This window comes from Lissotriton helveticus, chromosome 9 (genome assembly GCF_964261635.1).
Source record: "Lissotriton helveticus chromosome 9, aLisHel1.1, whole genome shotgun sequence".
In the NCBI taxonomy this organism is placed as follows: Eukaryota; Metazoa; Chordata; class Amphibia; order Caudata; family Salamandridae; genus Lissotriton; species Lissotriton helveticus.
Window position 1 is genome coordinate 129,529,142 of NC_136070.1, and position 18,527 is coordinate 129,547,668.

The following is an 18,527-nucleotide window of genomic DNA, read 5'->3' on the forward strand; positions in this document are numbered from 1 at the left end:
GACTAGTCTTTACGCATCAACAGTGGGAAGGTGGGGGCTTTTGAGGCAGTTCATAGGTGGCTATAAACAGGACAGGAAAATCTAAGATCCAAGAGTTAGATAATTACATCAGCAATCGAACTTCTTTTTATCAGAAGCTCAAAGTGAAATTTTTTCTTAAGGGTAAAAGTATTTCACTTATTAAACATTTTAACAAACACTGATTATTGGCAAAAAAGCTGAAAATAGAACAACTCTTTTTAATTTGTACATACCTTACAGTGATTATAATAATAATTTAAGCAATATGACATTCGTATTATGGATGATATCCCAAGAGTGTGACTTTCAGTACCAAATACAGGAAGTTTAAAATGGCCGCCACGTTGTCACCGTCTCGCAGGTTAAGGCTTTCTACACAGTTAGTTTTCCAGTCTTTCTTTTCTTTCACCTGGAGTTAGGAAATTGGCAGTGCGCGTGCCCAGTGTAAGTTGCATCCACAGAGGCGGAAGTGCGCATGCGTAGTTACCTTTGTGCTGTGTACGCTCAACCCCAGAAGGGGGGCCGGGTTCCTTCGCACCGTTCACGGCCTCGAGTAGCGTGAGAGGAAGCTGTAGCTATGGTGAAGAAACGGAAAGGCCGAAATGTCATCGACTCGGATACGGAGGACAGCGGCAGCGATGAGAACCTGGACCAGGTGAGGCTTTGGAGCTAAGCTTCTGGATTTGTTAGGAAAGGGAGCGCGGGCCCTGCCTCGGTTGTGTGTTTTCCTGGGTGCGGGATACTGGGGCTTCTCTGCCGGGAAGTTATTTGCCCTTAGTGTTGACCTCCCGGTTATACTGGACAGACGAGTCCGAAAACTCCTGGTATCGGCACTGAGAATTCTTTGAAGGGATGAGGACTTCTCACCATAAGACAGATGTGCATCTTTACTCAACTGGCAGACTGGTGGCGGGAGATTGTCAACAGCATTCTTGGTCTTAGGCTCAGATGTGCAACGTGCACTATCACCTTACCATATGTACCCAACCCCTGCCTTTACAACAGCCATATGCCTAAATACACTGAGTGTATGGAGTCTTGTTTTTAATTGCTCCCTCCAGCTCTCATCCTCAATCTCAGAATGCACGTGGATATTGATGTACAATGGACATGGAGTTTTGCATGTCTCGCTTAACATAAGCCTAGACATTAAAGAGGACGTTTGTCGGCTTCGGATTTTGTTGTTGTTGCGCGTTCTTGTGTTTTTTGTTTAAAAAAACAAACTATTTTTATGCGATTAGTTGCTAATAAACGATTGTCACCCCTTCTCGTTATAATAATGGGTACCATCGCTTTTGTCTGTGTTTCTTGGGACTGGTCTGCAGCTGTTTCTCCTCTGTGTTATGGTGAAGTGATGCTTGTGGGTAACTGTCTGTCACCCAAGTATACAATGTTGAATTCAGAAATGAAACCATTCAAAGTTAAAGTGGTAATCTGTCTACCCGTCGTCTATGACTAAAGTCAGCGTAATTAAAAACAATGTGTTTGCTTTTAAATGACGTTTGTACCCTTGGCAATACTTATGAAACTACTCTTGCCAGTGATTTTGTGGCTGTAACAGGTTTTCCAAAAGCCAATGTTTACTTGTCCAGTAACGGCAAACCGTAGTGTGCTATTTGGAACGCCAAACTTGTCTAAACGATCATGTGAAGAAGAATGGTGGTGACTCTGTTACAGCATGCAGATATACTGTAATTGGAAACCGACACTTCAACGCGGCCGTTACCACGAAAACCATTACCACGCATGCATTACAACGCATGCGTGGTTACGACAGCCTTTACCACACATACCTTTACTACGAGATACGTAGTAAAGGCATGTGTGGTAAATACTAAAAAAAAGAAAAAGGGGGCTTGGGGAGCCTCCCCCAAAGAAAAAAAGTGTGGGATTAAAAAGGGGGGTTGTTCCGAAACTGAGGCAATCAACGTCGTTTAAGAGGAAACGGAAAGAAACCTCCGCTTCCTCTTTACGACGTCAGTGACGTTACCAAGGAAGATGGAGTGGAGAAGACATGAAAAGGTAAGAGGGAATTTTAGTTTAAAAAAAAACCCAAAAAAATTAAGGGCAGGGGAAATTATAAGGAGTGGGGGCTGAGGGGTCATGTAAAGGTACAGGGGAGGGGTATAACCTTTACCAAGAGTATGCCCTTACCATGCATAAATTTACAACGAAAATCGTTGTAAATCTATGCGCATTAAAGGAATATTCGTGGTACAGGTTATGCGTAAAAAAGCATTCCGTTGTAACGCATGCGTGGTAAAGGCATGCGTTGCAACGGAGTGCGTTGTAACGACTTTCAACCTACTGTAATAGGAGTTTGTCATTACGAATTCCACAGCATCATAAAGGCTTTACTGAAAACTGGGAATGTTGGTATCAACCTTATCAGCACATTACACCCACCCTGATGCCAGTGTGGAATTGAATGAAAAATGCACTCAGACGCCATCTTAGAGATGCCCCGAAAAACGACCCGACTCTGGTGGGTTCCTTCACTGGTACACACCAGCCTGCCACTACAAGACATGTTTTTGGACTCCTGGGGTGGGAGCTTTTGCTCCCTGAGCCCAGAAACAAAGCCTTTCCTGGGCAGAGGTGGTCACACCTCCCCCAGGCCAGGAAGAGCCATCTGTGGCAGGGGAGCTTCAAAGTCTTGCCACCTTTGTAATGCGACCCCCCCCCCCCCCCCCAGCCTCTCCTGTTATCAGGAGCAGTCTCCCTTCCTCTCTCCCCTCCTTTTCAGTGGGAAGACCAGCAGCAAAAATTAGCACAGCCCAGGTGGTGTGCCCACCTCTGCCAACCTCACCCCTCGGGTGGGGGAGGCGAGGTGAAGCCCACTCTTCAGTTCCCGCCATCTTGCAGATGGCCGGCACTCTCCAATCAGGATTAGGGATTCACCCTACTCCCCCCACGTGGGGTGAGCATCCCATTGGCTACTGACCTTGAGACCCCTAAAACACCCCCTAAATACAGTATTTAGGGGGCAGCCCTGAACCAAGAAGGCAGATTCCCCCAACCTATGAAGGACGAAAGCAGACGTGCAGCAGAGGAGACTGCAGAGAAGAACTGCGTTGGTCCCTGTCCCACCGGCCTGTCTGCAGTATCAAGAGTTCCTGCGCCAAAAGTCATCTTGCCCTGTAACCAGTGACCTCCACAACCCCTGGGAGGACTGACTGCCTTCAACCAAGATCGGATCTCCTGTGAACAGCAGCACTGTTCAAAAGAATCTCCTAAGACAGACAGCCTGCTGAGGCCAAAGAAACCCGACGCCTGGAACCACCACTGCACCTGTCGCCTACAGTCTGAGTTCGAGTGGCCCATCGGTTCCAGCGAGGTCCCCCAGTGCTCCAGATTTTGAGTCCACTCCAGGACTCTCCAACGTTGCTTGCAGCCTCTGCGCGGAGACCCACCTCCAACCACGAGTGGCCCTGCAAGGTGAAATTCGACCTGCACCCTGGAGAAAAGAACGCGAGGTGCACCTACGTCTCAGAGCCCTCCAACTTACCTGCCCAGCTTTTGGAACCTCCCAGAAGTGTCTTGGACTGCGCCTGCAGCTAAAAACCAAAAATGAGAACCCCCATTGAAAGCAACAGGACACCCAATGCCAAAACAGCACCCTGCACCTAGCCGCCGCTGCTGGTGCACTTTGTGTGCTAAACCGGATCCCTCTTTGCCTTGAGCCTAACACCAGGAGCTTTGCTCCCTCAACCTTGTGGCCTGCTCGTGAACAGCCACCAACCGGAGACCCCCTTTCCCCTATTGGATAACATGGGGTCTCAGCACCCTGCTGCCCTAGTGCCACTGAGGGTGCTTTGAGAGTTCATCCTTGACCCTGGGGGAGCCCTGGTTCTAACCGCAGAATGCCAACTCCCACAACAAAGTACTTACCTGTAAACCGATAAATTCATTTCTCTCCATTGGAATACATTGACTGTTATTCCTTGAAAAATGTTTTACGTGTATAGTTAGTTTTGTATTGAACTTCGAAAAAACTGCAAAGAACTAAACATTGCTTACTTACCTTTTCTCTAGGAAATGTCCCAGTTTGATATCTAGGCGTATCACACTGAGTAGAAAAAGTAATCTGCTAAGTAATTCAAAGTAATCTAACAGTAATTTCCACTGTATTGAAAGCATTTACCAACCTGTAACAGTCATTTTCATTCAGCTTGCTTGTATTGTTCAACCTGCCTTGAAAAGTACTATATGCACTTACCTGTGCCAGGCATGCTTAGTTCTAGTAAATGTTGGACCCGGTCCTTTGGGCAGGTCTACCCCGTGACTTTTTGCTTTTTCCTAGCCTGTTTTTGGAACCTGGATTGGTGATTGTAGGCCTCTGCGCACTTTTTCACTGTGGTACAGTGTAAAGTGCGTGTGCTTTCTGTGTATGGATGGTGAGTGACCTGCCCTCCCATAGGAATGAATGGGGAATATGTATGCCCCTGGTAGATTCCTGATGCATGGGGAGTGCAGGGTCGAGTTTGATATGTATGAACTCGTGAGAATGAATGCTGCAAAATGATGTATGCAGCATGACTGTGTCTAGTCCAGAAGTACCACTTTTGGAAGTTGGCATAATTGTGTAAGTTGGTGCTAGCGTGTGATTGGCTGGTGAGTCTGCCCAGGCATGCCTGGGCCTGTTGGTAGATGGACTGTCTGGTTTGAGTAGAACAGGGTCTGCAGGGTCCGCAAGGCCCCGGAGGAGGGCGTAGATGAAAGGCCCCCCATCTGCTGTTAGGGAGGAGTGGAAAGAGCTCTGGTGGTGCCAGGCTGTGTCTGTCGGCCCACCCTGGATGACTCTCCCTCCCGATGGCCCCCTGTCACCTCTGACCTGAGGCTGACAGGGGAGGGAAACCAGATACTCCCAGAGCTTAGGGCTCGCCTTGCACGAAAGCTTCAAAGGCTTCAAAGCTTTTTCTGTGTATAAGAAAGGGCTCTGCCCCTTCCAAAATGTTCTTGTGCTAGCTCGTGTGGCTGAGGTGGATCTACCAGGGGTGGGCGCTGCCCAGCCCCTGGGTGCCTGGATTCCTGGACTCCTGGGGGACCCTTCTGCCCTGCCTGGGCTGAAGGGGGGACTTTGCTTAGCCCCCTGGGACTCTCTGGGACCTTCGTGCAGCATGGTGGAGCTGCATTGCTGAAGGACTTGGCTGGACTTGTCCCGGTAGCGCTGAGGGAGCGCTTCATCCGCATCTAGCGCTGAGAGAGCGCTTTATTGCCTTCCAGCGCTGGAAGCGCTGGACTTGTCCTGCATAGCGCTGAGAGCGCTTTATTTCCTGCCCATGGCGCTTTGGTTGCACTTCTAGTGCTGGAGCGCTTTGTGTGCCTCTATAGCGCTTGGAAGCGCGTTGCTGCTGGAGGCCGGCGGCGGATCGGTGCGGGAGCCCACTCCGCTTATTTGTCCGACTTGGATTTGCCCAGGTTTATGTAAGTTACGAGTGCCCACCTCGCGATTGCTGCCCGCCTGCCTGCCTAGCGAGGGCCGCCGCGCTGCCCGCGGCGACCCGGAAGTACCTGGCCGGCCGGCCAATCCCTGCGCGGCCGGCCGGAAGTCCCGCCCCGCAGCCTGTGAGGCGGGAGGAGGAGGAGGAAGGCGCGAGGGAGATGGCGGCCGATGCCGAGGAGAGGGAAGAGCCTGGGGGCCCGAGGCGCATTGTCGGCGCCTGCCCCAGGAAGACGGAGGAGCCGCCCCGTGAGCCCCGGTGAGTCTGGGCTGAGGGCGGGCCGAGTGGGAGGTCCCCCTTCGTCAGAGCGGCCCCGTATGGCAGCGGGCCGCTCCAACGGTGTGTAGAGCCTGGGAAGGCTCGAGGGGCCAGTCTTGGTGTGGAGCTCTGCAAGGCTCCAACGCGGGGGGCAGAAGAGAGGAGGGGCGCCGGGACACGTTGTCGGTGTCCGCCCCCCCCCCCCCCCCCCGCAGTGGCGCGAGCTCGTGCCTAGTGCCAGTAGGACGCCGTGAAGGCTTCCTGGGCGGCCCCGGTTGGCAGTGGGTCGCCCCAACGTGCACAGAGCCCGGAGGGGCTCTGGGGGCATTTTTAGAAGTTAGAGTTCCCCGTGGGGGACTCCACCGCGACGAGGGCTTCAAGGGCGGCCCCAGTTGGCAGTGGGTCGCCCCAACGCGCATGAGCCTAGAGAGGCTCAGAGGGGCCGCATTATGTTTACGAGCCCGTTTGGCTCCCGAGAGGGCCATATTCGAGAGGGGGGCTTCGGGGCATATTTTCGGTGCTCGTCCCCTCCTGCCCCTGAGTGTTAGGGCTAGAGTCCGGTGAGGCTCATGGGGGCATCTGTGTTTTAAGAGCCTGTGTGGCTCCAACGGTTGGCATCATTGCTTTAGGGCCTCTGTGGCTCCAACGTCTGGGGCATGTGCTATGCCCAGAGCCTGTGTGGCTCCAGCAGTGGCGCAGTTGGCGCCGAAGGGCCAGTGAGGGCCCTGGCTCAGTTCTGTTGTTCTCCAGGTGCCCAGCACTTAGTGGGCACCTGCTACGTTTAGGCTTTTTGGTACTTTGAGACTGGCGCTGCATGGCAGCGCACCCTGACACTGAGACTCAGGGCGTCTGAGCCCCAACAAGGCCGTTGGCCTAGGGACTGCCACAGGTAGTGGCTCATGTGATAGTATCTGCCTAATGTGAGTTTTGCGCATTGTGATGTGGTGCTAGGAAATGTAATGCTTTTAGTATGATTACGCACCTTGATCTTACACCTCTGAATGTTTTTAGACATCATGTGATTCTTGCGCTATTGCTTTACTTTGACACCCCTGAATGTTTCATGCATTATGTGTCTTTCTCTTCTTGCGCTACACCTCTGAATGTTTAGTCATCATGTGTCTTCTTGCGCTGCACCCCTGAATGTATTGTGATTACATCATGTGCTCTGTCCTTAACACCGCTGAATGTGTAGGTCTATACATCATGTGTTTTCTTTCTTTACTACTCCTCTGAATGTATATTCATGCATCATGGGTAGTGTGTTTTGAGCTATACCCCTAAGTGGATTTCATCCTTAGGTGGTTGTTCTTTCTTAGTACAGGTGGACCTAGTGAGGTCCTGGTCCCCTGCGTGACAGTCTCCCAAGGAGTGTAGGGTTGCGTAGGTGGTACTTACCTGTCCCCAGTAGTTACTGGGGGTGATCTATAACTGTTCCTTTGTGGTACAGTGATTTTATACACTTTTATTCTAAGTTCTATAAGTACTATTTCTATTTTAGAAGTGCTGATTATGACAGTGGCCTATGTGGCCCTGTCCTGTGTACATAATCCCTTGTGAATATTGCCGTGCCGGTTGGCACAATGTACATGTGTAATTTCTATCTGATATGTTTTTACAATACAAAAGTTATTTTAATATAACCTTGTGTGGAGTCTCTTTTGTGGTGTACCTAATATGTTGTTGCTGTCGTGCGCTGACGCAAATGCTTTACACATCGCCTCTGAGTTTAGCCTAGACTGCCCGCGCCATGCTACCTAGAGGGCGAGCAGGGGTTATCTTGGCGTGTGACTTCCTTGCCCTGACTGGAAGGGTGGTTTCTGCCTGGCTTTGGCATAAGCCTTAGCCTACCAGAAATAGCCGGTTTCCAACATTGGTGTTTCAGCGGTGCGGATTTGGACTTGCATTTGCCCAGTGCCATAGCGACAACTGGCTACATTACAAAAACTCTGCGTTTTTCAGATAGTCACATATTTGGGATTATTGTTTTTGATTTTATTTTTCCTCAAAAGTGTCATTTTCAGATGGTGTTCCTGCGCTTTATGTTTAGTGGCAGATGAGAGAAAATGACAGGGCGGGACGCCAGTAGATAGGGGAGGTTCCCATAGGTTAGGAATCCCTTGCTGGGTCCAGTGTCCAATTCCCGTTCCTGTCCCTGTGTGGGTAGATGGAAGAGAGGGAGGGTGGAGGAGAAATTGCTTGCTCAGGAGGGTGGTTATTCCCTGAGTGTAGTGTGTGTGTGTCTGGATTCCCCAGTATGGTAGGATCCAGTGGTGGCAGCTTAAATGTGTCCAGTGCGTGGAGTCCCATTCCCAGTTCCCAGAGTATGGTGCCTGGTGCTCAGTAAGAGGGTGACAGGTTGAGAGTCAGAGGCAGTGAGGAACTGTCTCACCAGTCTGGAGGGGGAGTGTGTGGATGAGTGGTGTCTTGAACTGGAGGAGTTCGTGTGAGTTTTTTTTAAGGAACTTGCACGTGAGGTGTACCTCTGGTGGTGTGCAGGAGATCCTGCCGAGGCATTGGACAAGAAGGTGGATGTCTGGCGGTGTGCTGGATGTCGTGCAGAGACATTAGAAAGTGATTCTAAAAGTAGTGGCTTGTGTATCTGATGATCCTGTGTAGGTGAAGAGGTTCATGTGTAGCCCAGCTATGTCCCATTAGGATGATAGGGGTGTAGGGGCTCACGTCCTGTCTCAGTGGAGGCGGAGTGAGTGTGGGACGGTGTGTCCCACGTTGGCCCGAAACCCTGTCTCGGGGCCTGGAGGGTTCCCTAAGGGAGCGCCAGGTCAGGGGCCTAGGCTGTACTTCTAAGTCATTTGAAGAGGATCTTCCTGTGTCTAGAGGACGGGGAGTTTCTGTAACCAGAACTCCGGCGGTCCTAGTGTTGGGCTGTACCGCTCCTAAGTGGAGGGTGCAGAAGTCCTGGTTCGCTGGGCATTTGACCGTCTAGAGTGCTTGACCATTTGTGGGGCCTCTGGAGGTTATTCCCCGAGGAGGGGGAGGCCAGGTTCAGGTTTAGCCTGACCTGGAGGGAAGGGCATCTGTAGTCAGTGTCCTGACCGGTTGTTGGCTTCCAGGGGTACCGCTCCCAGGTGGGAGGGTGCAGAACTCTGGAGGGGGGTGCAGAGGGACGGTGTCCTTACTTCTGACCCCGGTGGGAGGAAAGTGTGTTGCTGATACGCCGCTGGCGTGTGCTCTGTCTAGCCTGGAACATACTGAGAATCCCTCTGTGATAGGGAGTACTGGAGGAAAGTGTGTTGCTGATACGCTGCTGGCGTGTGCTCTGTCTAGCCTGGAACATACTGAGAATCACCCTGTGATAGGGAGTACTGGAGGAGAGTGTGTCGCTGCTACGCCGCTGGCGTGTGCTCTGTCTAGCCTGAGACATACTGTGCCTGTGATAGTGGAACTGGAAGGGGGTGCAGAAGGACGGTGTACTTCTGACCCCGGTGCAACTTAAGGGTGTAAATCCTAGGTTGGGAGATTAGGAAACTTCTAGGTCAAGAGGAGTCTCTACTAAAGTGGATCAACTGAAGAGACTGAGGAGGCGGCCCTTGCTGTGTGTTCGGGGGCCCACCTGCAGTTTGTTGTTTCCACTAAGGTAGACGAAAGGGGGCTTTGCTGTGTGCTGTGTCCCCCCACCTGCTTGAAGAGGGACTGTGCTGTGTGCTTTGGACCTCAGAAGTGGAATCGTTTCCAGGTGATAGACCAGTGACGGGGTGAGGTCCTGATCTGGTAGGAGAGTTGTGTTCTGGTGAGTGCTTCGCTGTGAGGGTTATTCCTTCACCATGACTGGAAGCAAGGGTCCCTACTTGGTCTAAGGTACTTACCTCTGCCAACATGAGACCCCCAGTTCTAACATTGATGGAGTAGAGGTAGGGTGGGGCATGCTTGCCCGTGACCTCTAGTCAGCCTGAGGGTGTGGTCCCTAGGTTGTAGGATCAGTGGTAGTGTAGCTACCCTGAGAGAGAGAGTGGAGATTGGCTATTGTGTGCCAGGGGCTTCTGCCCCCACTCTGTGGATTGGTTAGGACCTGTGATCTTTGGATGGCCTAGGGCCTGGTCCTGGCTGTGGATGACTAGTGTGTACCAGTGGGGTATCCTAGTTGTGTCAGAGAGCTTTTGTTGAGGGAAATCCCTGTGGGTTCCGAGTGGCGAAAAACTGTAAGGTGGCCCTGCCCTGCAGGCCCGTCTCCGTGGTTTTGTCGCCCAAAGCATTGAAGACCATCAGTGTATTGATTGGTCTACCCTGCGTTTTGGCTGGAAGGGGGATGTGTTGGACCCGGTCCTTTGGGCAGGTCTACCCCGTGACTTTTTGCTTTTTCCTAGCCTGTTTTTGGAACCTGGGTTGGTGATTGTAGGCCTCTGCGCACTTTTTCACTGTGGTACAGTGTAAAGTGCGTGTGCTTTCTGTGTATGGATGGTGAGTGACCTGCCCTCCCATAGGAATGAATGGGGAATATGTATGCCCCTGGTAGATTCCTGATGCATGGGGAGTGCAGGGTCGAGTTTGATATGTATGAACTCGTGAGAATGAATGCTGCAAAATGATGTATGCAGCATGACTGTGTCTAGTCCAGAAGTACCACTTTTGGAAGTTGGCATAATTGTGTAAGTTGGTGCTAGCGTGTGATTGGCTGGTGAGTCTGCCCAGGCATGCCTGGGCCTGTTGGTAGATGGACTGTCTGGTTTGAGTAGAACAGGGTCTGCAGGGTCCGCAAGGCCCCGGAGGAGGGCGTAGATGAAAGGCCCCCCATCTGCTGTTAGGGAGGAGTGGAAAGAGCTCTGGTGGTGCCAGGCTGTGTCTGTCGGCCCACCCTGGATGACTCTCCCTCCCGATGGCCCCCTGTCACCTCTGACCTGAGGCTGACAGGGGAGGGAAACCAGATACTCCCAGAGCTTAGGGCTCGCCTTGCACGAAAGCTTCAAAGGCTTCAAAGCTTTTTCTGTGTATAAGAAAGGGCTCTGCCCCTTCCAAAATGTTCTTGTGCTAGCTCGTGTGGCTGAGGTGGATCTACCAGGGGTGGGCGCTGCCCAGCCCCTGGGTGCCTGGATTCCTGGACTCCTGGGGGACCCTTCTGCCCTGCCTGGGCTGAAGGGGGGACTTTGCTTAGCCCCCTGGGACTCTCTGGGACCTTCGTGCAGCATGGTGGAGCTGCATTGCTGAAGGACTTGGCTGGACTTGTCCCGGTAGCGCTGAGGGAGCGCTTCATCCGCATCTAGCGCTGAGAGAGCGCTTTATTGCCTTCCAGCGCTGGAAGCGCTGGACTTGTCCTGCATAGCGCTGAGAGCGCTTTATTTCCTGCCCATGGCGCTTTGGTTGCACTTCTAGTGCTGGAGCGCTTTGTGTGCCTCTATAGCGCTTGGAAGCGCGTTGCTGCTGGAGGCCGGCGGCGGATCGGCGCGGGAGCCCACTCCGCTTATTTGTCCGACTTGGATTTGCCCAGGTTTATGTAAGTTACGAGTGCCCACCTCGCGATTGCTGCCCGCCTGCCTGCCTAGCGAGGGCCGCCGCGCTGCCCGCGGCGACCCGGAAGTACCTGGCCGGCCGGCCAATCCCTGCGCGGCCGGCCGGAAGTCCCGCCCCGCAGCCTGTGAGGCGGGAGGAGGAGGAGGAAGGCGCGAGGGAGATGGCGGCCGATGCCGAGGAGAGGGAAGAGCCTGGGGGCCCGAGGCGCATTGTCGGCGCCTGCCCCAGGAAGACGGAGGAGCCGCCCCGTGAGCCCCGGTGAGTCTGGGCTGAGGGCGGGCCGAGTGGGAGGTCCCCCTTCGTCAGAGCGGCCCCGTATGGCAGCGGGCCGCTCCAACGGTGTGTAGAGCCTGGGAAGGCTCGAGGGGCCAGTCTTGGTGTGGAGCTCTGCAAGGCTCCAACGCGGGGGGCAGAAGAGAGGAGGGGCGCCGGGACACGTTGTCGGTGTCCGCCCCCCCCCCCCCGCAGTGGCGCGAGCTCGTGCCTAGTGCCAGTAGGACGCCGTGAAGGCTTCCTGGGCGGCCCCGGTTGGCAGTGGGTCGCCCCAACGTGCACAGAGCCCGGAGGGGCTCTGGGGGCATTTTTAGAAGTTAGAGTTCCCCGTGGGGGACTCCACCGCGACGAGGGCTTCAAGGGCGGCCCCAGTTGGCAGTGGGTCGCCCCAACGCGCATGAGCCTAGAGAGGCTCAGAGGGGCCGCATTATGTTTACGAGCCCGTTTGGCTCCCGAGAGGGCCATATTCGAGAGGGGGGCTTCGGGGCATATTTTCGGTGCTCGTCCCCTCCTGCCCCTGAGTGTTAGGGCTAGAGTCCGGTGAGGCTCATGGGGGCATCTGTGTTTTAAGAGCCTGTGTGGCTCCAACGGTTGGCATCATTGCTTTAGGGCCTCTGTGGCTCCAACGTCTGGGGCATGTGCTATGCCCAGAGCCTGTGTGGCTCCAGCAGTGGCGCAGTTGGCGCCGAAGGGCCAGTGAGGGCCCTGGCTCAGTTCTGTTGTTCTCCAGGTGCCCAGCACTTAGTGGGCACCTGCTACGTTTAGGCTTTTTGGTACTTTGAGACTGGCGCTGCATGGCAGCGCACCCTGACACTGAGACTCAGGGCGTCTGAGCCCCAACAAGGCCGTTGGCCTAGGGACTGCCACAGGTAGTGGCTCATGTGATAGTATCTGCCTAATGTGAGTTTTGCGCATTGTGATGTGGTGCTAGGAAATGTAATGCTTTTAGTATGATTACGCACCTTGATCTTACACCTCTGAATGTTTTTAGACATCATGTGATTCTTGCGCTATTGCTTTACTTTGACACCCCTGAATGTTTCATGCATTATGTGTCTTTCTCTTCTTGCGCTACACCTCTGAATGTTTAGTCATCATGTGTCTTCTTGCGCTGCACCCCTGAATGTATTGTGATTACATCATGTGCTCTGTCCTTAACACCGCTGAATGTGTAGGTCTATACATCATGTGTTTTCTTTCTTTACTACTCCTCTGAATGTATATTCATGCATCATGGGTAGTGTGTTTTGAGCTATACCCCTAAGTGGATTTCATCCTTAGGTGGTTGTTCTTTCTTAGTACAGGTGGACCTAGTGAGGTCCTGGTCCCCTGCGTGACAGTCTCCCAAGGAGTGTAGGGTTGCGTAGGTGGTACTTACCTGTCCCCAGTAGTTACTGGGGGTGATCTATAACTGTTCCTTTGTGGTACAGTGATTTTATACACTTTTATTCTAAGTTCTATAAGTACTATTTCTATTTTAGAAGTGCTGATTATGACAGTGGCCTATGTGGCCCTGTCCTGTGTACATAATCCCTTGTGAATATTGCCGTGCCGGTTGGCACAATGTACATGTGTAATTTCTATCTGATATGTTTTTACAATACAAAAGTTATTTTAATATAACCTTGTGTGGAGTCTCTTTTGTGGTGTACCTAATATGTTGTTGCTGTCGTGCGCTGACGCAAATGCTTTACACATCGCCTCTGAGTTTAGCCTAGACTGCCCGCGCCATGCTACCTAGAGGGCGAGCAGGGGTTATCTTGGCGTGTGACTTCCTTGCCCTGACTGGAAGGGTGGTTTCTGCCTGGCTTTGGCATAAGCCTTAGCCTACCAGAAATAGCCGGTTTCCAACAGTAAATAAATACAACTAAATAATATTTGTATACTACTCAAATTGGTCTGAGTTCAGTTTGAGTGTGTGACATCATTTGCTGATTGAGTGTGTACAACAAATGCTTAACTCTACCCTCTGATAAAGCCTTACTGCTCGCCCACTCTACCACAAATAGAGAGTAGGGTGCTCTCTACTTTTACCTCTGCCTACCTTTGGGGATCCTCTGGACTCTGTGCACACTACCTCATTTTGGTATAGTAAATACAGAGCCAGCTTCCTACACCTAGCGGCAGCGCGCAAGCGCTGCTTGCTCTGCAACACTGCTGTAGTAGAGTATGGGAGAGAAGCTGCTCCCACCGTCCGCCCATATTTATAATTGGCTTGTGTCATTTTCTTTTGTAAATGCTGCCTTCGGATTCGTTAGTAGGCTCGTTTTTATTGATGACTCGAAGTAGGCACAGTGTTGATTAAATACATCTGCAGGTGACATTTTTCTCCCTCCCTTCACCATCCCTCCTCCATCAATGCCCTTTGTGTGCCTTGTTTTTTTCCCACGGGTCACAGTGTCCACTTTAAAGTGTTTGCGTGTTAATTTTCTTTTCCATATTGGCGCAGCCCTCTGAATCTCAGCCTCTGCAGCACACACATCGCTATGTAAATTCCGGTTGCATCCAGTGCAAAATGGGGAATTCTAATACTGCAAATGGAAGGGCCAAATAAACACGGGCAGGACACTGAAGTTTCTCCTAAATTGACAGACTCGGTGAATCGAACAAACTAAGCATTCTTTAATAAAGTATTAACAAGTTGTCTTCTATATAACATCCTTTCTGATTTATACTTGGTTGTTAGCTTTTAATTTGAAAGCTTGAACATAGTTCCAGATAGTTGGGCCCTATCCTTGATCTACCCACAGCGACTTCATAGACTACACTCCCTGACACTCAGTCTACCCGTTCCTAGCTCCAAGGGGCTCTATTAGAGTGAAAGCATGCACTTTATAAATGTCATCATTCATTTGCAAGTGCATGATCTATGAATCTGTGGTTGACATATGTTTGCAACTATTTCCACTTTACTTTGTGCACAAAGTGTGAACTTCAGGGAGGAAAAGACGGGGTTGCTATCTAAATATTGGTCTTTGCCTCTTGAGTTATGGTATTTAGTGACTAAGAACTTAACACAAAAAAGTTTTGATCAGACAGAACTGTGACGCCTCATTTTTAATACATGCACTGGCAAAGTCGTTAGATCTGACTTTAAAACGTGCAAATTATATATGAGCATTCATGTGTTACCATATTAAAGCTAGACTTACTGGCTTTGCCAATCCTTGTTTACATAGCCTGTACATATTGTATACCAGAAGTTTGACTGTAGGGGCTGCTCAGATAATAGTTAGCAACAATGTGTTTTTTGAGTATGCTTGTGAGAAAAATCATATTACATAATGAGTCAAACAGTAGAAGCATAAGATTGACCCCTAGGTATACACCTATATCGAGGAGTGCATGAATGACGTGGATCTGCTTCAATGTACAAGGTCCCTAATCACAAGAACTAAGTATCTACTTAGCCCAGAGATGGGGCTAGCAAGCCATTACAGAGCTGAGTGCAGTGTCTGCTCACCTCGGAGGCATTCAAAAAGGTCAATAAAGTTAAAGCGAAAATGAATTTAGAATTGACAGGGAAGGCCTGCATACTGTAAAATTTGAGGATAGGAGCAAAACAAATATATTTGTTAAATTTGGCATGTCAGATGGATTTAAACTTCCATCTAAGATAACATGAGCCTTCCCTTTTTTGACGGAGTTTCCTCAAGATAAAGTGTGTGTGTATGTATATGTATGTATATATATATATATATATATATATATATATATATATATATATATATATATATATATATATATACACACACGCTCCATGGGGTTGTCCAAGTAGCGGGTAGCACCCGAGCCTGCGAGCGCCTTCTCCAAAGCATTAGTTGGTATGGGCAGTTGCGTGTTTGAAATAGGCCCGACGCGTTTCGGAAATTAATTTCCCTCATCAGGGGCCAGCAGTAAAGTGCACGACGTCTACCATCTCCCTATATGAAAACACACATTGTGCTTGTGGGAGATGTAGTCCATATATCCTGGATGGATGCACTTTCAAATTACTGCTCGTTCCAAAGGCTCTACCATGAGCCCCAAACATCACTCCTGTCCTCATCCATCACGCAGCTCCACATACGAGACTCCTTGGATAGCGAGTCTCGTGGCCCCCGTTTCTTCGGGGTGGTGCAACCCAGCGGCGGACCGCCGCTAATGTATTACGCTCCATGGGGTTGTCCAAGTAGCGGGTAGCACCCGAGCCTGCGTGCGCCTTCCCCAAAGCGTTAGTTGGTATGGAGCGTAATACATTAGCGGCGGTCCTGCCGCTGGGTTGCACCACCCCAAAGAAACGGGGGCCACGAGACTCGCTATCCAAGGAGTCTCGTATGTGGAGCTGCGCGATGGATGAGGACAGGAGTGATGTTTGGGGCTCATGGTATTTCCTTTGGAACGAGCAGTAATTTGAAAGTGCATCCATCCAGGATATATGGACTACATCTCCCACAAGCACAATGTGTGTTTTCATATAGGGAGATGGTAGACGTCGTGCACTTTACTGCTGGCCCCTGATGAGGAAAATAAATTTCCGAAACGCGTCGGGCCTATTTCAAACACGCAACTGCCCATACCAACTAACGCTTTGGGGAAGGCGCACGCAGGCTCGGGTGCTACCCGCTACTTGGACAACCCCATGGAGCGTATTTACTTTTTGTATGCTAGGCAGCCTAGGTTTAAACGGTCATCTGCCCGTCGTTGCACCCACAGCTGTTGAGAAAGCAGGGAAAGAGCATATTTGTACTTCTCACAAGGATTTAAAAACACAGCTAAGGCAAAAAGCACAGGGTCTGAGGTTTGCAAATTTAGGACAAGAATAGTCCTTTTCCCTTCACTTCCCCTTCTTACCCCAGTAGGATGGCATTAGAACTAGAGCTGTAAGGTAATTTCTAACTAGCTCCTTCCTCCCCGCGTCTTTTTGTTCATTCCTGTCCTCTTCCTCCTATTTCAACTCAACACATAATTCCACATCATGATCGTAGTTCAACAGCACACCACTTAATTAAACTCCACAACATACCACTCCACCACACAAAATGCCATTCTAAATAATTGCACTCACACGTTCCCACTCCACATAATTCCAGTACACTCTATACCACATAATTACTGTTATACCTGGCATCATTGGCACGAGTCTCCCTTCCATTTTGACGGATTGCTTCCTCTGTTTTGATATGTTTTTGCTGGTTTTATGCTTTGGGCACTGTGCCACTGCTAATCAGTGCAAGTGCTCCCTATGTTAAATTAATGTACTAATTGGTTATTCCATGATTGGGTTATTTGATTTACTTATCAGACCCTAGTACAGTGCACCATGTGTGCCCAGGGCTTGTAAATCAAATGCTGCTAGTGGGCTTGCAGCACTGGTTGTGCCACCCACAGAAGCAGCTTGTAACGTGTGTCTCAGGCCTACCATTGCAAGGCCTGTGTGCAGTCTAGCACTGCCATGTCGACTTGGCCAAGTGCACCCACTTGCCAGTCCCTAAACCTTCCCGTTGCTTCATGTTAGAAACCCCTATGGTAGGCCCAAGGGCAGGTTGCATTGTAAGTATGAGGTAGGACATGCTCTGATGTGGGTAGCATGTCCTAATAGTGAATTACAGCCTTTTTCGTTTTTTTCATTATTGAAGGCTACCTGTTCTCATAGGCCAGAATGGCCAGTTAGATTATTACATTCTTATAATCCTAACATTTTTATAATCCTAACTGACTCCGGGAACATGGTAGAAATTCGAATTTAGTATGTCTGAACTCAGAATAATAAAATACATCGCTTAGTAAAGTTTGTTTTAATATTCTGTGTTTGCAAATACCACTTTTTAGAAAGTAGGTATTTTCTTGCCTAACTTTCCAGGCCTGCCTCTGCTGGGTTGTGTATTCCTTATCTGGGTTTGTGAGTGACTGGGCTGGGGGATTCCAGGAGACAGGCTGGGGCAGCCCAGTGGTGAATAGAGAGATGTGCATCTAGATTGGAGGGAGGAGTTGCACCTCGGACCTGAATAGGGCTAGGCCTTCCCTCTACAATGCTGGCTCCACCTCCTGTGGTTTGTCTGATGTCTCTGTCCTGCACTGCGACAGGAGAGGAGGAATCATGTCAACAAAGTGCTCCAGAGCTATATCTTCCCTCCCCTGTGCTGGCTCCACCTCCTGTGAGGCGGCTGATGTCTCTGCCCTGCACAGTGAAAGGAAGAAGAGTCATGTAAACAGAGTGCTCAGGAACAGGTTTGGACTAGGCAGAGGCCTCTCTGCCTTCAGAGAACAACGGATTTTGGGGTATGAATATTGGGACCATGATCCCAAGAAATTAGATCACTTCTGGACAAGAAACCTTTCTGCCATGGAGAAGAACCAAGGAAGCTGCAGGAGTAGTACTGCCCCCCCTGCCAGTGTGCTGTTTGCTGGGTTGTCCTGCAGTGGTTGCTTCATTGCCAAGGGAAAGGAGAAGTAACTTTGTAAGGACTTTCATCTACAGAATATTCTACAAGGGCTTGAACTGTGCTTGCCTCCTGCTGAAGTCTTAGGGACAAAAGACTTAACCTCCAGCTCCCAACCTAATATCCTTGCTGGGAATTCTGACTCTAGACACTTGCGTGCCGCTGGGAGCTGGAAGCGCGACACATCGAGAAGAAGTGTGCCGACGCCGCAGCTGAAATCGTCGCATCACCGGAGAAGCAAGCCTTCGGCGCATCTCCCTGGAAGCGTGTGTTCATCGAAGCCACCTGTCGTCGCATCACCGGAGAAGCGTGACGTCATCGTGCGAGTCGCCATCGCATCACCGGAGAAGCGGGTCGCAGGGCCTGTCGCAGCTCCAAAGTACAGAGTCGTCGCAAGGCGGCCAGTGCGCCATCGCACCGCCGCATCAAGGGCGCCATCTTCTCGCACTACAACCGGGTCATCGCATCGCATCAAGGTGCCATCTTGCGCACTGCAATGGACCCCAAGCCGAGAATCTACGCATCACCTCTGCACCGGTAAGGATCATGACGCATCCCCTACTCTACGCAAGAATTGAGGCACTACTCCTAATCTCCCCCGGATCACGGAACCGAAGCATCTCCCTTTTTGCAAGCCTTTTGT

General features: G+C 50.7%; 1 protein-coding gene across 1 annotated transcript in view; it reads left to right on the top strand.

Moving 5' to 3' along the window:
- The first annotated feature begins 496 nt into the window (after window positions 1-496).
- The window catches only part of RTF1 (RTF1 homolog, Paf1/RNA polymerase II complex component), a 371,191-nt gene continuing 353,160 nt past the window's right edge, over window positions 497-18,527 (top strand). Inside the window, exon 1 of the mRNA XM_078659620.1 lies at window positions 497-676. Within this exon, the coding sequence (XP_078515746.1) occupies window positions 599-676 (78 nt within the window). The 5' untranslated portion in view covers window positions 497-598. The remainder of the gene's footprint in view (window positions 677-18,527) is intronic.